This window comes from Dendropsophus ebraccatus, chromosome 4, assembly GCF_027789765.1.
Source record: "Dendropsophus ebraccatus isolate aDenEbr1 chromosome 4, aDenEbr1.pat, whole genome shotgun sequence".
NCBI lineage: Eukaryota > Metazoa > Chordata > Amphibia > Anura > Hylidae > Dendropsophus > Dendropsophus ebraccatus.
The window spans coordinates 21978122-21999959 of record NC_091457.1 but is presented as its reverse complement, the minus strand read 5'-3'; the positions used below and the strand labels follow the sequence as shown (position 1 = coordinate 21999959).

Below are 21838 nucleotides of genomic sequence, written 5' to 3'. Positions count from 1 at the left end.
ATAAATAAGATCACTCTTTCTCAGATATGCAACTCTTCTGCATGACAAGGCCACTGGCACGTGTCAGGTTTGTGTCGGTACATGAGCCAATGTTCTATCCCTACATTGCTACCTGTCAACTACACTATGTGGAGGATTCACTCTGTAAACATAAAATCTGAATAATGGGAATAATAAAGTAGTTTATATTATGTAAACTAGGCACCGCATAGCGAACACCGACAAAGACTAGCAAACCCACCTACAGGATTCTGCCAAGGCTATAGGAAACTATGGACATGTATCTGGAAGCAGTTGTGCTATAGCTCAGTCTCGTCTTCTACTGCCGCTTTCTTAGAAAGTGACAGGCCGGGATTTATATTCCTGGTATTATTACATATTATTTTATAAAATGATTAATTATTTATGGTTATTATACATCATGTATAATAAGATCAGTCTATTCTTGTAGCAGATGAATTGCTAGAATTGGCTTGTAGCCCACTTAAAGGGAACCTGTCACATTAAAAATGCTTTCGAAGCTGCAGGCAGAATGTTATAGAGCAGAAGGAGCTGAGCAGATTAATATATAGTATACTGTGTAAAAAAAGACTCCGCAACATTTGTAACCTGCTCATTCTGGGCATAGGAGTCCAGTGGGTGGAGTCACTTAATGACTGATAGCCTTCTGTAACGCCTGGAGTAGTGGATCCACTGGACCGGCACCAGCGATGGCACAAACCTCACCAGGGAGCGGAGTCTAAGGGGCCGCTGGTTTTCACCAGAGCCCGCCGCAAAGAGGAATGGACTTGCTGCGGCAGACGACCCCCAGGTCGCTACCCCTGGCTTGGTTGCTGGTGACGGCAGGCGAGGCGTGGCAGGAGTAGGTGCTGACAGTGGCGTGTAGGCGTACCGCAGGTGACAGGCTGAACACAGGAACAGCAGTGAGACGGGAAGCAGGAACAACAGGGAGTTGGGCCAAACGCTATGGGAAGCATGTAGAGGCTCCAACACAGGGGACAGGGCATGCTGGGATTTATAGGGAGTGATTGGGTGCAACTATCAATTAGGGACGGACTGGCCCTTTAAATCTGAGACAGCCGGCGCGCGCGTGCCCTAGGAGGCGGGGACGCGCGCGCCGGCCGGCACAGACGGAAGGCGGAGCGGGACGAGGTGAGGCGCCCCCCGGGGCCGAACAGACCGCAGCGCCGGGTCCCTGCACCAGGACCCCGGCAGCTGCCTGGGCAGGATGGCGGTCGCGGCGGCGGCCCGGGGCACGGGGCGCCGCCGCGGCCATGACAGTACCCCCCCCCCTTTGGCCTCCCCCTCTTTCTTGCCTGCAGGAATCCCTTGATGAGATCTTTATCCAGGATGTTAGCCTCGGGTTCCCAGGACCTCTCCTCAGGACCAAATCCTCTCCAGTCCACCAGGAAGAAACGTCTCCCTCTGACAGTTTTCATGGCCAGAATATCTTTAACAACGTAGACGTCGTCTGAGACGGCTTGTGGTACAGAGAACGGAGACTGATCGGAGAACCGGTTGAGGACCACAGGTTTCAAGAGGGAGACATGGAAGGCGTTCGGAATCCGCATAGTAGGAGGCAGGCGGAGTTTGTAGGTGACAGGGTTGATGCGTTTTAGCACCGAAAAAGGACCAAGGAATCGAGGACCCAACTTGTAGCTGGGAATCTTGAGTCGAACATATTTGGCCGAGAGCCAGACTTTGTCACCTGGACGAAAATTCGTGGCAGGTCTCCTCTTCTTATCCGCCTGGTCCTTCATGCGTTCAGAGGCTTTGAGTAAGGACTGTCGAGTTTGTTCCCAGATCGACTGCAGGTCAGATAACAGCTCCTCCACGGCTGGGACCCCAGAGGATGGAGAGAGAGGCAGAGGAGGACGAGGATGATGCCCGTAAACCACATAGAAAGGAGACTTGCCTGTGGAACTCGAGTCCAGATGGTTATAGGAGAATTCCGCCCATGGAAGGAGATCGGACCAGTTGTCTTGGCGGCTGGACACAAAATGCCGTAGGTAGTTACCCAGGATCTGATTGACTCTCTCCACCTGCCCGTTAGACTGGGGATGGTAGGCTGATGAGAAGTCCAGCTTTACTTGGAGCTGCGAGCAGAGGGAACGCCAAAACTTAGAGACAAATTGAGAGCCTCGGTCGGACACAATGTGAAGAGGAAGTCCATGCAGGCGGAAGATGTGTCGGAAGAACAACTGAGCCAGATGAGGAGCAGAGGGTAGGCCAGGAAGAGCCACGAAGTGAGCCATTTTAGAGAAGCGGTCCGTCACCACCCAAATAACTGTATTGCCCGCAGATGGAGGTAGGTCTGTGATGAAATCCATCCCAATGTGGTGCCAGGGATGGTCCGGGACTGGCAAGGGCAAAAGTAGGCCGGCAGGTCTTTGACGAGGAGACTTATTCCTGGCACAGACTGCACAGGAAGCCACAAAATCCTTGACATCCTGGAGGAGATTGGGCCACCAGTAGTGACGGGAGATCAATTGTCCAGTTTTTTTAGTTCCTGGATGCCCGGCCACCAAAGAGGAATGCCCCCACTTCAAGATGCGTTTACGGAGCGCGGGGCGCACATAAGTCTTCCCGGGGGGCAGTCTCTGCAGAGCAGAAGTAGCAACTGGTACTAGGCGGTCGGGAGGTATAATGTGACGAGGAGATTCCTCTTGCCCCATGACATCGGATGCTCGGGATAATGCATCGGCCTTTAGATTCCTCTCGGCTGGACGGAAATGGATGGTAAAGTTGAACCGAGAGAAGAAGAGAGACCACCTGGCCTGCCGGGGATTGAGGCGTTGAGCCGACTGGAGGTAGAGGAGGTTCTTGTGGTCCGTATAGATGTTAACGGGGTGTTTAGCCCCCTCTAGTAGATGACGCCACTCCTCCAGTGCCAACTTAATGGCCAGGAGTTCACGGTCCCCAATAGTATAGTTCCTCTCGGCAGGGGAGAAAGTCTTAGAAAAGAACCCGCAGGTTCTGGTCTTGCCTGATGAGTCCCTTTGCGAGAGAACGGCTCCTGCGCCCACAGAAGAAGCATCGACCTCGAGAGAAAACGGCCTGGAGACATCCGGGCGGACTAGGGCAGGAGCAGAGGCAAAGGCAGACTTGAGGCTATTGAAGGCTTGTTCGGCCTCTGGAGGCCAACGTCTGGGGTCCGCCTTCTTTTTAGTGAGAGCCACGATGGGTGCGACCAGGGTGGAGAAGTGAGGGATGAATTGCCGATAATAGTTGGCGAATCCAAGGAAGCGCTGGATAGCTCTAAGTCCCACAGGGCGTGGCCATTGGAGGACAGCTGAGAGCTTGGCCGGATCCATTTGTAGACCCTGGTCGGAGACGATATAGCCAAGAAATGGAAGACTGCGCTGATGGAAAACACACTTCTCAAGCTTGGCGTATAAATGATTGGCCCGTAGTCTTCGGAGGACCTGACGCACTTGTGCCACATGAGTCTGCTGATCTGGGGAGAAGACCAAAATGTCATCCAAATAGACAATGACGCAGACATAGAGGAGGTCTCGGAAGATGTCGTTCACGAATTCCTGGAAGACCGCTGGGGCATTGCATAGGCCGAATGGCATGACCAGGTATTCGTAGTGCCCATCTCTGGTGTTGAAAGCGGTCTTCCATTCATCTCCTTTACGAATACGGATCAAGTTATACGCTCCCCTGAGATCCAGTTTGGAGAAGATCCTAGCTCCACGAAGACGGTCGAATAGTTCAGGAATAAGTGGCAGAGGATAGCGATTTTTAACAGTCACCTTATTCAAGCCCCGGTAGTCTATGCATGGGCGAAGGGAACCGTCCTTCTTCTGGACAAAGAAGAATCCTGCGCCAGCGGGAGACGTGGATTTACGGATGAAGCCCTTTAGTAAGTTCTCCCGGATGTAGGAGGACATGGCTTCCGTCTCGGGCACAGAGAGAGGGTATACCCGACCACGTGGAGGAGATGCCCCGGGAAGAAGGTCAATAGGGCAATCATAGGCCCGATGAGGTGGTAGAGAGTCCGCCTCCTTGGCCGAGAAAACATCACCGAAATCTTGATAGTCCTCCGGTAGACCGGCTAGAGGCTTGACATCAGCAGGTGACCTCGTAGAGCACTTGGGTTGAGGAGATCTCAGACACTGGTTATGACAGTCCTGGCCCCAGCTGAGAACCTCCCCAGTTCTCCAGTCCAGCTTAGGGGTATGAAATTGCAGCCAAGGAAGGCCCAGCAGGATGTTGGAAGAGGAATGACACAAGACATAGAAGGAGATCCTCTCCTGATGTAAGGCGCCCACCTGGAGGGCTAGGGGTGCCGTCTGGCAGTGCACAGTTTCGGTAAGAATCTCCCCCGTAACCGAAGAGATAGACCGGGGTTGGGCTAGCTGGATCACGGGTAGCCGCCATCTTTGGACCAAAGAAGCAGAGATGAAACTGCCAGCAGAGCCAGAGTCGATGAGGGCAGTAGTCTGGAAAACTTGCCCTGAAGGCGTCTGGATGGAGACGGGTATAGTCAACCTTGGAGAGGTGGCATTCACACCTAGGGAGGCCTCTCCCACCGGACCTAGGTGCGAGCGTTTCCCGGACGCTGAGGACGCTGGGGACATCTCTGCCGGTAGTGATCTGCACCACCGCAATAGAGACAGAGATTCAGCTCCATCCGACGGGCTCTCTCATCAGTCGTCAGACGAGCTCGTTCCACCTGCATTGGGACCTCTGGAGAAGACTGGGGTATAGGAGCAACGGGACTCTGGAACACCGGTGCCAGCCGAGGATGGCGACGGGCAGGCTCAGTCGTCGTTCCTGCCGGACCTCCTCCTCTCTCTCGGAAAACCGGTTGTCGACTCTGGTAGCCAGTAAGATAAGATCATTTAGAGAAGAAGGGAGGTCGCGGGCGGAGAGTACGTCTTTCACTCGGCTGGATAGGCCCTTCTTGAAGGTGGCTACAAGGGCGGCCTCGTTCCAGTCCAATTCAGCTGCCAGGGTGCGGAACTGGATGGCGTAGTCACCGACAGAGGAGCTCCCTTGAGAGAGGTTGAGAAGAGCAGTCTCAGCAGAGGTGGCACGGGCAGGTTCCTCAAAGACGGAGCGAAACTCGGCCAGGAAGGCCCGGAGATTGGCAGCAACAGGATCATCACGGTCCCACAGTGGCGTGGCCCAGGCCAGAGCTCTACCCTCCAATAGGCTGATGATAAAGGCCACTTTAGAGCGCTCGGTGGGAAACTGACTACTTAACAGTTCAATATGCATTGTGCATTGAGTCAGGAATCCCCTGCACAGCTTGGGATCGCCTCCATATTTATTCGGGAGGGCCAATCGAAGTCCCGAGGTGGCTGCAGGTGGTGGTGGGCGCTGGCCTGTAGTATGCTGCTGTAGGGCGGCAGTCAATTGCTGGATTTGCTGCGACTGCTGCTGGATCTGTTGAGCCTGTTGAGCGACCACTCTGGCGACGTCACGGAGATCAGGCACCTCGCCGGGATCCATGGTTGGAGCTAGGGCTGGGCGGTATACCGTGAAAATACCGATACCGTCCCTGGCGTCGGTAAACCGACCTCAACTTTGCCAGGGCGGTATTTGCGGTATTTCTCCGCCCCCTCAGCTCCCCAGTGTCCCCGCCCCCAACCTGCCTGGGATTCCAGCCAGGGCGCACATTTACTATTGAGGCAGGTGACCTCCCATCCCCTGCCCTGCAGCAGTCTGACATTTGGCAGCAGCCCATCGCCCCCCATCTCCTCTCACCCCGAACAGTGGCTGACCCGCTCCTCATACCTGGCAGACACGCGGCATTCCCGGCCGCCCCCGCCACTCACTCCGGAAGAGCCGACCCGCTCTTCATAACCAGCACTGAGTTCACACGCGGCCCTCCTGGCCGCACGCAGCCGCAGGTTCCCGGTCTCTGGAGAAGGAGGTTGCAGGGACCGGGGGATCGTGTGATGGATGGCGTCGCTGTGGGTGGTGAAGCTGTATAGCGGGATCGGGGGTCTGCACTGCGCCCCCACATCCCACTATACAGCCCCAGCGCAGCGACGCCATCCATCACACGATCCCCCGGTCCCTGCAACCTCCTTCTCCAGAGACCGGGAACCTGCGGCTGCGTGCGGCCAGGAGGGCCGCGTGTGAACTCAGTGCTGGTTATGAAGAGCGGGTCGGCGACTGTCAGAAATGCCGCATGTGTGTCGGGTATGAGGAGCAGGTCAGCGACTGTTCGGGAGGGGGGGGGGGTTAGAGGAGGTGGCAGCCGTGAGGGCCAAGTGTGTGCCAGTGCTGTATCTTCTCCCTAGTGACAAGGGAGAAGATACAGTTTATATCTCCCCCAGCTTTTGCCCCCCCCCCTTCTGCCTAGATCTCCCCCAGCTTCTACCCCCCCCTTCTGCCTAGATCTCCCCCCCTTCTGCCTAGATATCCCCCAGCTTCTACCCCCCCCTTCTGTCTAGATATCCCCCCCCCTTCTGCCTAGATCTCCCCCAGCTTCTACCCCCCCCCCTTCTGCCTAGATCTCCCCCAGCTTCTACCCCCCCCCCCTTCTGCCTAGATCTCCCCCAGCTTCTGCCCCCCCCCTTCTGCCTAGATCTCCCCCAGCTTCTGCCCCCCCCTTCTGCCTAGATCTCCCCCAGCTTCTCCCCCCCCCTTCTGCCTAGATCTCCCCCAGCTTCTGCCCCCCCCCTTCTGCCTAGATCTCCCCCAGCTTCTACCCCCCCTTCTGCCTAGATCTCCCCCAGCTTCTACCCCCCCCCCCCTTCTGCCTAGATCTCCCCCAGCTTCTACCCCCCCCCTTCTGCCTAGATCTCCCCCAGCTTCTGCCCCCCCCCCCTTCTGCCTAGATCTCCCCCAGCTTCTACCCCCCCCTTCTGCCTAGATCTCCCCCAGCTTCTACCCCCCCCCTTCTGCCTAGATCTCCCCCAGCTTCTGCCCCCCCTTCTGCCTAGATCTCCCCCAGCTTCTGCCCCCCCCTTCTGCCTAGATCTCCCCCAGCTTCTACCCCCCCCTTCTGCCTAGATCTCCCCCAGCTTCTGCCCCCCCTTCTGCCTAGATCTCCCCCAGCTTCTGCCCCCCCCTTCTGCCTAGATCTCCCCCAGCTTCTACCCCCCCCTTCTGCCCAGATCACCCCCAGCTTCTGCCCCCCCTTCTGCCCAGATCACCCCCAGCTGCTGCCACCCTGCCCCAGTTCTAATTGCAGTCCCCCTTGCCCCCGCTTCAGCTGCCCCCTCTTCTATTTGATGTGCTGCCAGAGGTTGGGGGGCTCATACAAAATTCATGGGGCCCCATGTATTTATTTATTTTTATTTTTTTTGCTATGGGGTGTCATGAATCCTAGCTATGCCCCTGCTCCACCCCCAGCTGTCTTTTGTGATCCTCTAAGGGTGCATTTACACAGAGATTTATCTGACAGATTTTGAAATCCAAAGCCAGGAATGGATTTAAAAAGAGGAGAAATCTCAGGCTTTGCTTTATGACCTGATCCTTGTTTATAGTCTGTTCCTGGCTTTGGCTTCAAAGATCTATCAGTTAAATTTGCCTGTGTAAACGCACCATTAGACACATGAATGCTCAGCTTAGCTGAGTGTGCATGTGTTTTTAATGTAGAACCTGCATAGCTGTATACCTGTGTATACACGTCTTGTATTGTGGACATACATATATAATACTGCCACTACAGGACGTGTATATACGGGTATACAGCTATACACACTACAGGATGTGTATATACTGGTATACAGCTATGTACGCACTACAGGACATGCATACACAGGTATACAGCTATGTAGTACATAGCGCTATACCTGTATATACACGTCCTGTACTTTGTACATTGCTGTATACCCGTATATACATGTCCTATTGTAGCTGTATACCTGTATATACATGTCCAGGTTCTCTGAGACCCCCTAATTATAATAACAAATAATGACAATAGACTAAATGGCTCATCCTTGTGTTGCTGCTCAGTGAGTTACTTTTTTTTTACTCTATTAAAACAAAATATCCCCAGGTTGGCACGGTTAAGTGGGTGTGGCTTGCAGAAGGGTGTGGCTTACCTAAGGGGCGTGTCATAATTATCGTTCAGTTATCGTTACCGCGGCTACATGTACGATTAACCGCGATAATGATTTAGGTCAATATCGCCCAGCCCTAGTTGGAGCCTACTGTAACGCCTGGAGTAGTGGATCCACTGGACCGGCACCAGCGATGGCACAAACCTCACCAGGGAGCGGAGTCTAAGGGGCCGCTGGTTTTCACCAGAGCCCGCCGCAAAGCGGGATGGACTTGCTGCGGCAGACGACCCCCAGGTCGCTACCCCTGGCTTGGTTGCTGGTGACGGCAGGCGAGGCGTGGCAGGAGTAGGTGCTGACAGTGGCGTGTAGGCGTACCGCAGGTGACAGGCTGAACACAGGAACAGCAGTGAGACGGGAAGCAGGAACCAGGGACTAGGAGTAGGGACTGGGTAGCGGGCAGGAAACAGGAACAAGGACTAGGGACCAGGTAGCGGACAGGTATCAGGAACAACAGGGAGTTGGGCCAAACGCTATGGGAAGCATGTAGAGGCTCCAACACAGGGGACAGGGCATGCTGGGATTTATAGGGAGTGATTGGGTGCAACTATCAATTAGGGACGGACTGGCCCTTTAAATCTGAGACAGCCGGCGCGCGCGCGCCCTAGGAGGCAGGGACGCGCGCGCCGGCCGGCACAGACGGAAGGCGGAGCGGGACGAGGTGAGGCGCCCCCCGGGGCCGAACAGACCGCAGCGCCGGGTCCCTGCACCAGGACCCCGGCAGCTGCCTGGGCAGGATGGCGGTCGCGGCGGCGGCCCGGAGCACGGGACGCCGCCGCGGCCATGACACCTTCTTTGTATGAGCATGTTTAAGAGCTAGACATCAATTAGAGCCACCCATTTAAAACTCACACGCATATATATGTATGTATCGAAAAACCTTGGATTACGAGCATAGTTTTTTCCGGAAACATTGTATAGCTTGTAATCTGAATCACTTGTATATCAAAGCAGAATTTCCCAACACAGACGATTCGTTCCACAACTCAAAAATAAGGTAGGTACGGTGTTTTGTATCAATAGAGAACTATATATATATATATATATATATATATATATATATATATATATATATATATATACATACGCTGGAGCAGCTATCGGTGAAGGTGTTAAGGGTTAGAGGAAAGCAGAGGTCACACACCATCGACATGTAGGCAAGATGGTGACGACACACGAGCAGAAGCTGTCCGGATGAGGTCCTGGGGAGTTGAAGCACTCACCGTTGGGTTAAAGTGACTGTACCGCCAGGCCCAGGCTGAAGCACTGGAGGCGGGCCGACCCACCCTTAGTGGGAGGAAACCCTAGCCCCTCTATGATAGGGTTCCATTCAGGCCCTTCAGCCTGGGCCTGGTGGTACAGTCACTTTAAGTCTGTGCAAGTAGGATCTCGGCTGCCTGAACGCTAGAGTAGGAGGGCACGAGAGCCTCACTTACACTTAGTCCTCCAGAAGCAGAGAGAGGAGATGAGGCAGAGCTACCCGCCTCCACAGGAGGATCTCCGCAGTTCTACAGAGTCCCAGACACGGACAAGCACTGGAGGGAAGGCGGCTGATCACCAGCAGAGTTGATCAGGTAGCAGTGGGTTAAAATGATAAGCTTTCTACTTAGTACAGCATCAGGATTGGGACAAAGGGGGGGGGGGGTGGGGGGATGTTATATTACTAAACATTGCTTGCTTACAGAGCTACAATTTTTTAATTTTTTTTTTAATTAGCTTTTCTCGCAAAATGCTCTCAGACCCAGTTACTTGTAATCCAAGGTTTCGCTGTATATAAAGTTCTGTTTATTTAATTTTGGAGTGGACAAGAAATCAGCTCTGTATACTTAAGAGTGCTTTCACACCTGCCATTCTTGATGCAGTTTTTGAAGCCATTGTCTAAGAAAACTGACTGTACGATAATGCCACCGCTCATGTATAAGTCTTGATTCTCCTTCTATAAACTTTAAGTAATGTCAACCTTGTAAAATACACACCGATTCCCATTAAATACTGCTCATGTATCCAATTCATCACTTTGGTCTACGTCAACGGGGAACATGGACAGGGCTCAGCTGCACCCCGCGATACCGAGCTGACAATCATACAATTACACGGGCTCCGAGTGAATTGCTGAGGTTAAGTAATGGAAGTCACTGCAGGTGGCCGGTCCCAGATTCACTGGCAGACGCTGCCTGCAATTTGTGACTGCTCGCTAATTCCCTGCCATCTCGGCTTCCTGAAGAGACATCTACAATGAGCAGGATTCTCCAGTCCGTGAAAGCCTGACCTTTCTTACAGGAGACACGTCAGCTTATGTATAAGACATGACAGTGGCGGGAAACGTTATAATTTTTCCTTTAACAATTGAGAACATACTAGTATCACATGCATATAATTGAAACTTGATGCAAGTAGGCATGTTCTTCATACCATCAACCAAGTTCTATGTGGATGATCAAAAATATGCCTTAGTATTTTTTATAATATATCTTTCTTTCACTATAGACTTCACAGGGGCATAGTGCCAATAAGGCCGTATAGTATAAATTATAGTATAGTGAAAATTTCCTGTATGGAGGATGCGATTCGGTTCCTCAGAAGGCACAAAGATGATTCCAGGAGAACGGTCAGGCGACAAGTCATGAAGTGGAGGGAGCAAAGAAGAAATTCAGAAATCAGTCTTCCTCCAAGAAAGTGAGACTATAGGAGGTCAGGCTAATGGTACTTTTACACGGAGCGATAATTCCCCCGATCGCACGATTAACGATTTAGAATGAACAATGTTTTTTTCATAACGATCAGCGTTTACACAGAACGATACATCGTACGGAAAAATCGTTTTGCAACCGTTTAAGCCTCTCTCATACATAGGTGAAATCGTTGAAAGACTGTTTACATGGAACAATCTGCGAATTTTTTGCGAACGATCAACGACGATTTGAGAAGTTGTTGAAAGATCAAAATGAACGATTTCTCGCTCGTCGCTTGATCGTTCGCTGCGTTTACATGTACAGTTATCGTTCGAATTTGACCGTTATTGTGCAAATTCGAACGATAAATCGTTCCGTGTGAAACCCCTATTAGCCACACAACTCTTCAGAAGGAAAGATTATCCTTCTTCTAGGCCATTCCCTCTACCAGGAATTCTTGGATATGCAAAGCAGCTCTCGGATCCCACCTTTTCCCTTCAAGTCAGTACTTAACGACAATTAGAAGCCTGAGAACATGACTTGGGATTTAAGCCAAGCCAGAAAGCTCTTCAAAAGGAACGATTACCTGCTATGTGGTTATTGCCACTCGTCAGTACAGAGCATGTCAAGTTCTAAGGCTTCTTATTCCAGTCAAAACACTTACTTGAAAGGAAAGAGCTGCATTGCATATCCTTTTTCCCAGAGTATGGGCTCCGCACATCTATACGATGCCCTCCGAGTGTAGAAATATTACCACTAGTAGAGACTAATTTAACAGCTTAGGTTCCAGGTTGTTTCTTTACATTTCGGCCACTAGAGGTGGGGCTGCATGGTCGGCGGTCCACCTTGGACAACAACATAAAGGAGACAGTTCTGTAGCAGACGAAAAACTTCTTTGCAGGAATACAGAAGGCAGTTGAACGGTACAGCAAATACTTGATCTTTTATGGGGATTATGAAGAAATATTATACATTCCACTGCTCCGTTACTTCTATTAAATATATGTGGCCTTCACATTTACAGACAACTTGCAGAAGTGGGTTTTTACTCCTGGCACATCAAGGAAGATCTAGCTAAAATACATAAAAGGCCCTTTCCATATGGGCTATTAGGGAATATGGCCGTCACAGGAAGAACAGCTTCTGCTCCGATGCACTCGAGCCATCCGTGCATCATAAAGACAGCCATTCGTCTGAATGGCGGCCACACATATCTGCTGCGGGGAAAGTGTCTGGCTGGCTGCACATCTCCTATATAGAGATCATCTCTGGTGAGACAACCCCAAAAGCTATATAAACCTTTTTAATCTGTGTCTTCTAAACTCTGCCTAATAACAAGCTGAAGGACATTGAACCGTCAATGTGTAGGTTTTCCATGAGGGTCAAAGAACTGGGTATGGACCAAGGAAGAAAAGACTGCATCCACCTGCCTAGTGTCGAGAAGAGCCTAAATCTGCATTTAGTATGTTGTAAAGGTTGTCACCTTTGCTCTGTCACAGTCTCAGACTGGGGGCCAGGCCAGGAACACACCCAGCGAGGCGATCATAGACTCCTAAGGGGAGCAGATGTCTGGCACACAGCTATGCAACCAGAGCCAGACATCTGTGATTGGTTATTTCTTGGCGGGCAAAGAACGCTGCCACTATAAGTGACAGTCCAAATTGCACATAGCCACAGACCATCGGGTCTCCTTTACTCTTTAGTCTGATGGCCTCCTTCCACCGCAGGTACACCTAGGCCTAGCCCGTTAAACATATTCTCCCCCCAATATCATCAGAACAATCTGCATCTCCTACAGAGACTACTTGAGAGTTAAATATCTTGTTTACGGAGACAACGGCAGCCGCGGCGGCACATATTGTGATTCTCCTCTCTTCATTTCCCCACAGTGTCACCAGCATTTCTCTCATCACCGAGTGACAGGTCAGCACAGAACAAACAATGCATCTCTCCCACACATCAAAGAGAACCTTTCAGGATGTGAGTGATGCATGATGTTCCAGGTAGATAATTATTGATACCTCTTTCCAAGGATTCAGGCCTTAGAAGCTTTTATGATGAGCGCCGCAGTGCCGTCTTCTCCACCTATTATAAGCACAACTTTGGTCCTAATCTCCCAGCTTCTTCACTTCCAAGTTAGGCCATGCAAAGTACCCAATTACTGTTTATACAGAACCATGTAAAAAAATAACAACAGCACCTCCTTTAAAAAAAAATATATTATAATAATAATAATAATAATAACAACAATAACAATAACAGGTGCAAATCTGCTGTACCTGCAATGCAAAAGCGGGGCACAAAAGGAAAAAACCTCTAAAAAGTAGGGGCACCATGTTCAGTAAAGTATCTCTGGCTTTAAAGGCTAAGGACAGCTTTGAAAGGCTCATTTAAATCCTGGCTTTGTACTTGCTGTACAAAAACATTATCCATAGATCTTCATTCGAATTTTGCTTACTTTTGCTTCTGTAGCATGCTCTATTTTCTCTCTTTTGTACTCTCCTGTACACAGCCTATGAGATTCTCTGCTGCAAGTTACCTTTTAAGTGGTCTCCTTTCCATCTACAGCATGTGTGAGCTATCCTCCAAGGATTCTCTACCCCCTGTCTTTTCTTTCAGCTGCTGCCATCTCTAACAATGAGAGCACCAAATCCTGATGGTCTTATCTTTTTTTTAGTTGCAGCTGAAAAGGTAGTAAAATATGTAGACTATAAAGATGGTTGTTCACCTTGCATTCTGGGAAAAATGAATGAAATAAATTAATCAGTGCTAAATAAGAATTATCGTAATAGGTCCCATACACATGCATTACATTTCTTAATACCTCCACACCACCTGTGGTGGTGGTTTATGTCTCAGAAACCAATGTCAGGGCTCTGTGAGGTCACGGTGTACTGTTGCATTAAAAATTTTCCCTCACTGGGACTCAGAGTTCTAGGCAAACCCTAAAGAACAACCTCGTACTGATGCCAAATGAGGTTTGGTCTCCAGTTACTGAGTGTTGGCGACTTATGCATTGTGTCCAGCACTTGGTGACCCCACTCTTTGCAGACGAGTTGTGGTGGTTCCTAAATAATACCGTTCACCGCAGAGAGGAGGGAAATCTGAGGAACTGACTTGTTTCAGCAGGACTCTTTTACAGTACCATACTCTTTAGACCAACCCATTCTTTCACTAATGTTCGTAAAGGCGGCTGCCCTGGTAGGGGCTGGATTTTATAAACCTAAGGCAATGGGAACAAAATGTCTTCATTGAATTGTTAAGAGGTATTTCAAAAATACCACGCATCTAACACAGTTAACACTAGAAGGTCCACTTCCACCTTGCAAATAGCATAATTAAAGTCCTTTACATAGAAGGGCTCCACTACAATATCTGAAGAGCTCTCAGATCTTTTGTGCCATTGTTAACGTACGGTTTAATAATCTTGCACAAAAAATAAAAAAAATGAAAGATTCTTTAATATGGGTGTAGCCCAGCCGAGAGCGATGAAACTGGCACAACAGATGGCGGCATAATCATTGACTACAGGCATCAAAAAATCCTCTGGCCTTGATACCACCAGGATAGATGGTTATCACATGCTGGGCACTGCCAATCTTTCACCACTTTCTCAGCAAAGCCCTTTTGGAGACACCTGGCACTGTTCTGTGCGGAATGAAGCCGAGTAGGAAAAACGGTGTCCAGCTGGCAAACCACTCGCTATATCCAGAGGAAACATCCAAATAGCCTGTAATCTACTCACCAGCGTGTCTGTTCACGAGGCGCGTCTACCTGAGGGGTCAAGCGTTCCCACTTATCCATGATCAGAGCGTTCACGGGTAAAGGAACAATCGGCAATGTCTAGGTTCCTGTGACTACGTGAATAGAGCAAAAGGCTCGCAAATAACCTAGAACACTGCGAGCTAAATCACAATCACATTAAATTTTCAAGTCCTATCTCCCAGTATAGCAAAGCCAGATAAGAAAACGAAAGATAAGCACATTGCAAGCCACAGCGAGCGCCAAAGATATGCTCTTATATATGCATCAGCCCCATGATGTCTCCTCTCAGCCGGTGAAATAGGCATTCGAACCCTCAGCAATCTGGATTACCTCCAAAACCCACAAGACGTCGTAAGGGCAGCTGGGACTCGGAGCCAATTTCTTTTAACAGTGTTTACAAATTGCTCTAATAAAAGAAAAAAGGGAGTTCTGCAAGTATCTTAATTCACCGTGTATCAGGCTTTTATGAGGTTGAGAGACAGGAACGGGCTGAATATAAATAAGAGGACGGGAAACGCTTCCTACCTCCGCTCCGTGTCAAGGTCAATCATCAATTCACATGGCGACAAATGAAATTCACTTTCCGGAGTGTGTATGATAACAACCATTGTGCCTGAATGCGGCACGACATTATAGCAATAGCGTCATTATATATTCTCTAGGAAATAGGATGTTTGCAGAGAGCGTAGAGACAACTTTAAAAATGACATGTATATGCCAGGGGAAGGCAACCGGCAATGAACCCTATCCTACGCGGTGCGGCAGGACTGACAATCACTCAGATGCTTCAGTCACTGCGAGGTTTCGGCAAATCATGAAGTTCATCAGGATCCATTCTACAAGGGAAATCGACTGCAGTGACCAAGAGGCTGAACTCTACAGCAAGGTCATCCGCGTCTCCCAACTTCTCATTACTTTACAATACGGCTACCCGCCACCAGGACTTATTACATCACAGCGGCTCTAAATAGACCGAAAAGCAAGAACAAGCTGTGTAATAAAAAAATAAAAAATAAAAAAAAATCTCCCCATCCACGGTGATATAACAGAAAGGAAGAGCTCTCTTGTGGATCCAATGTCTCCACTGCCCTCTACTGGATCCAAGAATTATCAGAAACGTCTGCAGTCACCAGACATCAGAGCGCGTCCGATTAACCAGATGAGGCTGTGATGTCCCAATGCGGCAAGACCTTTCCATCTCGCTCAAAGAGGGACTTTGTGCTCGGGTTTCATCGGAGCCGTGATCAAGCTCGTACCGCATACAACTACAAGCGGCGCTGTCATGGGAGCGCTGTGGTCATAACATCCTTTATTACAGTCTTTGACAAATTTTACTACGTGTACTAAAATCAGTAAAGAAACGTATCTGCCTCCTGTGGTCATTTGTACGGGTTGTTAAAAGATGGCACAGGACGTGCAGTAGGTGAGGTCAGGATTCAAGGCTTTCTCCATATTTGTGTGTTACGGATCAGGGTTTCAACATTTCTGATATACAGGGACTTGTCCTGACAGATTCCACATGATATTAAAATTCTGCAAGCACGATGTGCCTAGCACGGCTCATATTACACAGAAGGGATAGATGTTCTGAGCTGCAGATTCACAGGCAGAATGTATAGCTGGGGTATCGGGGGCAACTCGGGCTCGAGCCTTGGGTGCTGACTGCCAGGAGGGAAACTGTGCTCCGCCAGGGAATTTACATACAAGGTTAGAGCAATAAACTGAAGCTTTTCCCTGGATGAAAGAAAGCCAAGTTATACCTCTGCTCTATAGTAAAGTCTATGGGATGCTGTGAACACAACACAGTAGGCATGGGGATGGGGCGACTGGTGATCTGCTGCCGTCTGTCCCCTCCTGCCCACGTCCTACTGGCTTCTCCGGTCTGTAACTACAGACTTGAGCGTTGCAAGCCTTCACTTCATCCTCCTTACATCTGAGGTAAGGGAGGTAAGGGGGGCAATGAAGAGCAAGAGAGTCGGACTTATACCACAAAAAAGCGGACAACAGAGTTCACCAATACCACTGCAGAATAGGACTAGGGGGACTCCAGCCTGTAAGATGTATAGAACCCACTGGGCTCTGCTCCAGGATTCCTTCAGGGACAGGAAATCACTGAGGATGGAGAGGAAGGCATGCCCTTTTAGTTCTCCAGGTTTCCTTTCTCTGGGGGCAGAGTCCCTCTCTCTGGTGGTGCGGTCATGTCGAAGGGGATATCTGAATAATGCAACCACCGCGTTTTCCTCAAATTTTTTTTTTAATTAAAAAAAAAACAAAAACAAATATACACACACACACACACAAACCCACACAAACACACACAAACACGAAAGCCCCACAGTTATTGAAACCGTATGGGCAATGTCTACCCTCAGCAAGAAAACTAGAATAAAACTGCATACTCAATGAATGTTCGGGAAGTCATGGTGCAATAAACCAGACATATACCTCAGCAGATATCCGTCCCAATCTTTTTAGGATTTACTGAGTGCATCTGCTTCTCCTAATGAGGACTGGAATTGATAAGCACTGCACTATTACATAGGGAGATCTGCAGCCAAAGACAGGTTGTTTGACTGGTCAAAGAGAAATCTTTTCAGTCAACCACTGGTCCTAATACATGAGGCGATATCTCCCCAAGTGGGATGATAATCGGCCTATGTAATAGGGCCTTAAAGTAGTTAGTCCCAATTTCCTACCACTGGTTTCCGGTCTCACTCTGCACCACTCTTTTTACATACTCTTACTCTGCAACACACATTACATACTCATGTGCCGCTACCACCAGAAATGGACATTCAGCATAGGGTCTAACTTGTCATTTTCAATGGCAATGGGACGTCATTGGATGTTATGAAAACACAGACAACGGTGCAGAGCAGGCGGCGCAGGAACCAGCAGTGACAGTGGAGCGAGACAGGCAGGTATACATTACCAAAATGTTCCCCGCAGCCCCAGCAGCATGGACAAGTATGCATTTTTCCCAGACAACTCCTTTAAAAAGGAGGATGTTACAGCTCAACAGAATACACTCTGCGGATAGCAGAAGTGCCCCCTCTTTTAGTACAAAGCAGTGTATCCCATGTGCCAATCTGACAAAGAGATGAAGGGGTATGCTATCCATAATATAGGAGATACAGTTAGAACTACCAATGTTGTTCTGCTAAAGAAACTTTTTCCAGAAACTTAGCAAAAACACGGTGATAAACACGAGACAAAAGTCTTTGGATTCTGAGTTACCCTCTATGCCCAATGGAGGAATCTGTAAAACTCCCTGGTCTAAACGAACACAGAAGATCATGTAGGGGGGTAGAGCTGTAATGGTCATGTAGGCTCGTGGTGACCCCGGACTCCATTAATGACCTGATATCTTTAGCCAGGGGGAAAAGACGAAAACTTTTGGAGATGGTGAATATACCAAAACATGGAGATATTCTGTACTTTGGAATCTGCCTTCACCCTGATCCACAGAGCCGGCACGTGGTGGTCATCTGGTGGACATCACTGGTGTGGCTCTATGGCAGCATAGCTTTCTTAGATCGATTGTGTTTCTGGTGGAGATACACGGGAGCCCACCCACCCATCATTCCGGATATATAACTACACAGAAAACAACCCAGTCAGTCAAACTCACCTGCTTTGCAAGTTTAACAGAATCGTGGGTCAAGCGGTCTCTGAGTTGGGGGTCCAGCTGAGCAGCCGGTGCTATCTCCACCACCTTCTGGTGTCTTCTCTGGATAGAGCAATCACGTTCATATAGATGTATCACATTACCGTGTTTGTCACCTGGTGGAAACAAGGAGCAAGATCTGGCATTAGAAAAATACATGGATGCAGAGCTGAGATAAAACAGAGGACACTGCAGGAGTACTGGGGGTAAGCTAGCATTATCTGGGAAAAATTAGGAGGCTCCTTCGATTCTACAGGAAAATGCACAGCCACACTGGAGAGAAAACCGAGGAAGAAGGCTCTGCATACAGAGCACAGGTGATGGCTGCACAACCATTGTATTAAAAGAACTATGGGTAAATTCTCAGCTATGGATAGATGACACTTGCTCTAGCGCTTCTGCGATTAAGACGGTCAATACACCGCTATAACATATCAAGACCATTAAACACACTGCTTGCTCTGCAACTCCCGCAGACATTAAAGATGTGTTCTCCTCTGCTCGCAGGCTTGTATGCAGTCAGACTACAAAAACCCAAAGGAAAAAATCCAGGGGACACACCGCTGTCAGTACTGGTAAAGGCGGCAAATTAAAGCATTTTTATTGCACTAAAAACACCATAAACAGAGCGGACGTGCAGACACCTGCTACCCAACATCTGCTCTAAGACACGTCGTATCTGCAGCATGTCTACGGAGGACAGGTTAGAGGAATTAAAGATGGCATGACACTATCGCAGCCAGACATCCGGACATCCAATGCGAGAATCTACAGATAGCGGGCAGTCAGGAATCCTACACCAGTGAGTGGCAGGTTAATAATGGTAATAAAGGAGATGCATGAAGGTATTGGTATGGGGGGGGCCTCATCGTAGGTTCCCATTACAAGCTAATGACAATGAACAAAGCAGCCTATGAGACAGATGAGATGTGTGACAACTCCTGGACGTAGACTGAAGGTAAATTTAGTACAAGGACACTTGTCATAACCCCTTAACAACTCAAGTGTTTTGAACCTTGAAGGTGTATACCTACATGGACATATCCACAGAATATACCATAACGGTATAGAAGATGCAGAATCTGAGCTGGGATTAAATAGAGGACACTGCAGGGGTTTTCTCATATGGACATATCCACAGGATATACCATAAAGGTCAAGAACAGGGCTGTCAAACTCAGACTCTCCAGCTATTGCAACTACAAATCCCATCATGCCTGGGCAGCCAAAGCTTTAGGTTTAGCTGTCCAGGCATGATGGGAATTGTAGTTTTGTACCAGCTGAAGGGCCTGAGTTTGACACATGTGGTCTAGATAGAAGATGTAGAATCTGAGCTGGGATTAAATAGATGACACTGCAGGGGTTTTCCCATAAGGACATATGCTGAGGATATACCATAAAGGTTCTAAGATTCTGAGCTGGGATAAAACAGATGACACTGCAATACTGGGGTTCCTATACTATAATACAGGGAAAAAAAATTAGGGCTTAGTTGTATCTACAAAAAGAAAAGATTAAGGGTATATTCACACGGGCGGGCTCGCAGCGAGATTCTCGTTGCGAGCCCGGCAGGTCCTGTCAGTTCCCATAAACTACATACTTGCTGCGGTCTAAACGACCGCAGCGAGTATGTAATTATACCGCACTTAACCCCTTCTACTCCCGCCGGCTCCCCCGCTGTAAGCATACATTACCTATCCTTGCTGCACGGGTCCGGCGTCATGCTCTCCCGTCTGGCCAATTAGTGTGTTGCCCAGCCGCAGCCACTGATTGGCCGGGCAGGAGAGCAGGACGCCGGACCCGTGCAGCAAGGACAGGTAATGTATGCTGCTTACAGCGGGGGAGCCGGCGGGAGTAGAAGGGGTTAAGCGCGGTATAACTACATACTCGCTGCGGTCGTTTAGACCGCAGCAAGTATGTAGTTTATGGGAACTGACAGGACCTGCCGGGCTCGCAGCGAGAATCTCGCTGCGAGCCCGCCCGTGTGAATATACCCTAAATAAACATAAGGAACAGGACATGCTGCAGATGATAGAGGAAAACTGCACATCCTAGATAATGTACAGCTATGGACCGTCCGGTGTATATAAAGTCGTGTATTCCTGGCATGTATACAGCTTTGGGGATCAGGAATTAGTCTGACTTTGAGGTGAACGTTCCAGAGAACTGTTCCTGGAGACGGAAGTAAGATTTGGATAAGATTTAGAGCATGTGTAGGCTGGTAGACAGAGATAGGAGGTGTGCAGAACTGCTGAGAGCACAAGGGGTTTATATTGTATTTTTTTCTGAATAGGAAACCAGCATAGTGACTGGGACAGGAGGTGGAGACATTGGTGTAGTGGCTGGACAGGGAGGGGAGCCTGGCTGCTGGATTGCCGAGGAGAGTTTTTAGAGAAGGGAAAGGATCTCCACTAGTCAAGACAGAAATAAGACAGGTTCCCTTTAAGACACCAATAAAGGACTTCCACTCTATTGCGTCTGCTTTATGTACAGCATAAGAGGTCTCTGTGATTCCAAAGGGTATCCAGGACATACTGCTCTCTTCCAGGCAAGCGGCCACTTCCCAGCATCTCCCTGCAGAGAAAGTGACCGCTCACTAGGCAGGAACATGGTGTAAAGTAAAACTGGCTCAGTTGCCCCTAGCAACCAATCAGATTCCACTTGTTATTCCTCACAGACTCTTTGGAAAATAAAAAGTGGAATCTGATTGGTTGCTAGGGGCAACTGAGCCAGTTTCACTTTACACCATGTTTGATAAATCTCCCCTCAAAAGTTTGGATTGTGAAGACCAAAACCAGATATTGTAGGTAGGGGAGAGAAGAACTGAACTTGGCGCTTCTCCTGGCTATCTATACTGTACTATATCTATACTGTGCTAAAAAAAAAAAAAAAAGTTGTTGTTTTTATATGACCGAAATGCTTTTATATAAAATTGCATGTACTCCTCTGTTTATAGAACACAGGGGGCCTGGAGGAATCCATCAGGGCACAAATCTGACTGCAATAAGATGTAAATAAAGGCAAATTTACTCACCGAGTATCTGGACCTCTATGTGACGTGGCTTTTCAATGAATTTCTCCACAAACAAGGCTCCGTTTCCAAAAGCGGACAGTGCCTCGGAGTACGCCCGGGTGTAATTCTCCTCCAGCTCCTGCAGAGAGTCACATAGTGAACCATGGACCATCTCATACGTTTTTCCTTACCCTACAGACACCTCACTGTCCCTGTGACTAATGCAGCCCTGAACCTTAGCAGGTACGGCTAGGGTTAATCCTGGCCTCTAACATTTCTTCACTTTTATTGCATCACCTTGGATTTTCATTTACAACACTACATTATGGGCTCCATCCTGCTCCGGGGCATTTCCAATCCAATTCCAATATTAGATAAATGGCGCTAAGTAATAAGGGAGAGCGCTGCGGCGTGTGAGCCTGATGTAACTTATCAAGGGAAACTGGGACCATTAGGAGGACAAATGGGAAATCCTGGTGGAAATTCTATCGCAATGGTAATTCGGGACACATGAAAGCCCTATATATACATATATGTTACGGCACAGAGGCTTTCCTGCCGCACTTAGGTCCTTGCTCCATCATCGGGAAGACAAATGACTTATTAAACCAGAAAGTATTGCTGGAGGAATCGCCCTTCCATTGTGGATGACTTCATTTACTCCCATCTCTTACTTTTATCACAATTTAGA

The 21838-nt window shown here is 49.0% G+C and overlaps 1 protein-coding gene across 2 annotated transcripts in view; it reads right to left on the bottom strand.

Annotated features, from left to right (window-relative positions):
• PC (pyruvate carboxylase) overlaps positions 1-21838 on the bottom strand; it is a 363791-nt gene that overhangs the window by 250622 nt on the left and 91331 nt on the right. For both annotated transcript variants that reach the window (XM_069965255.1, XM_069965254.1), the window contains 2 exons: positions 21169-21286; positions 18099-18250 (listed from right to left, as the gene is read on the bottom strand). In XM_069965255.1, the coding sequence (XP_069821356.1) occupies positions 18099-18250; positions 21169-21286 (270 nt within the window). The remainder of the gene's footprint in view (positions 1-18098; positions 18251-21168; positions 21287-21838) is intronic.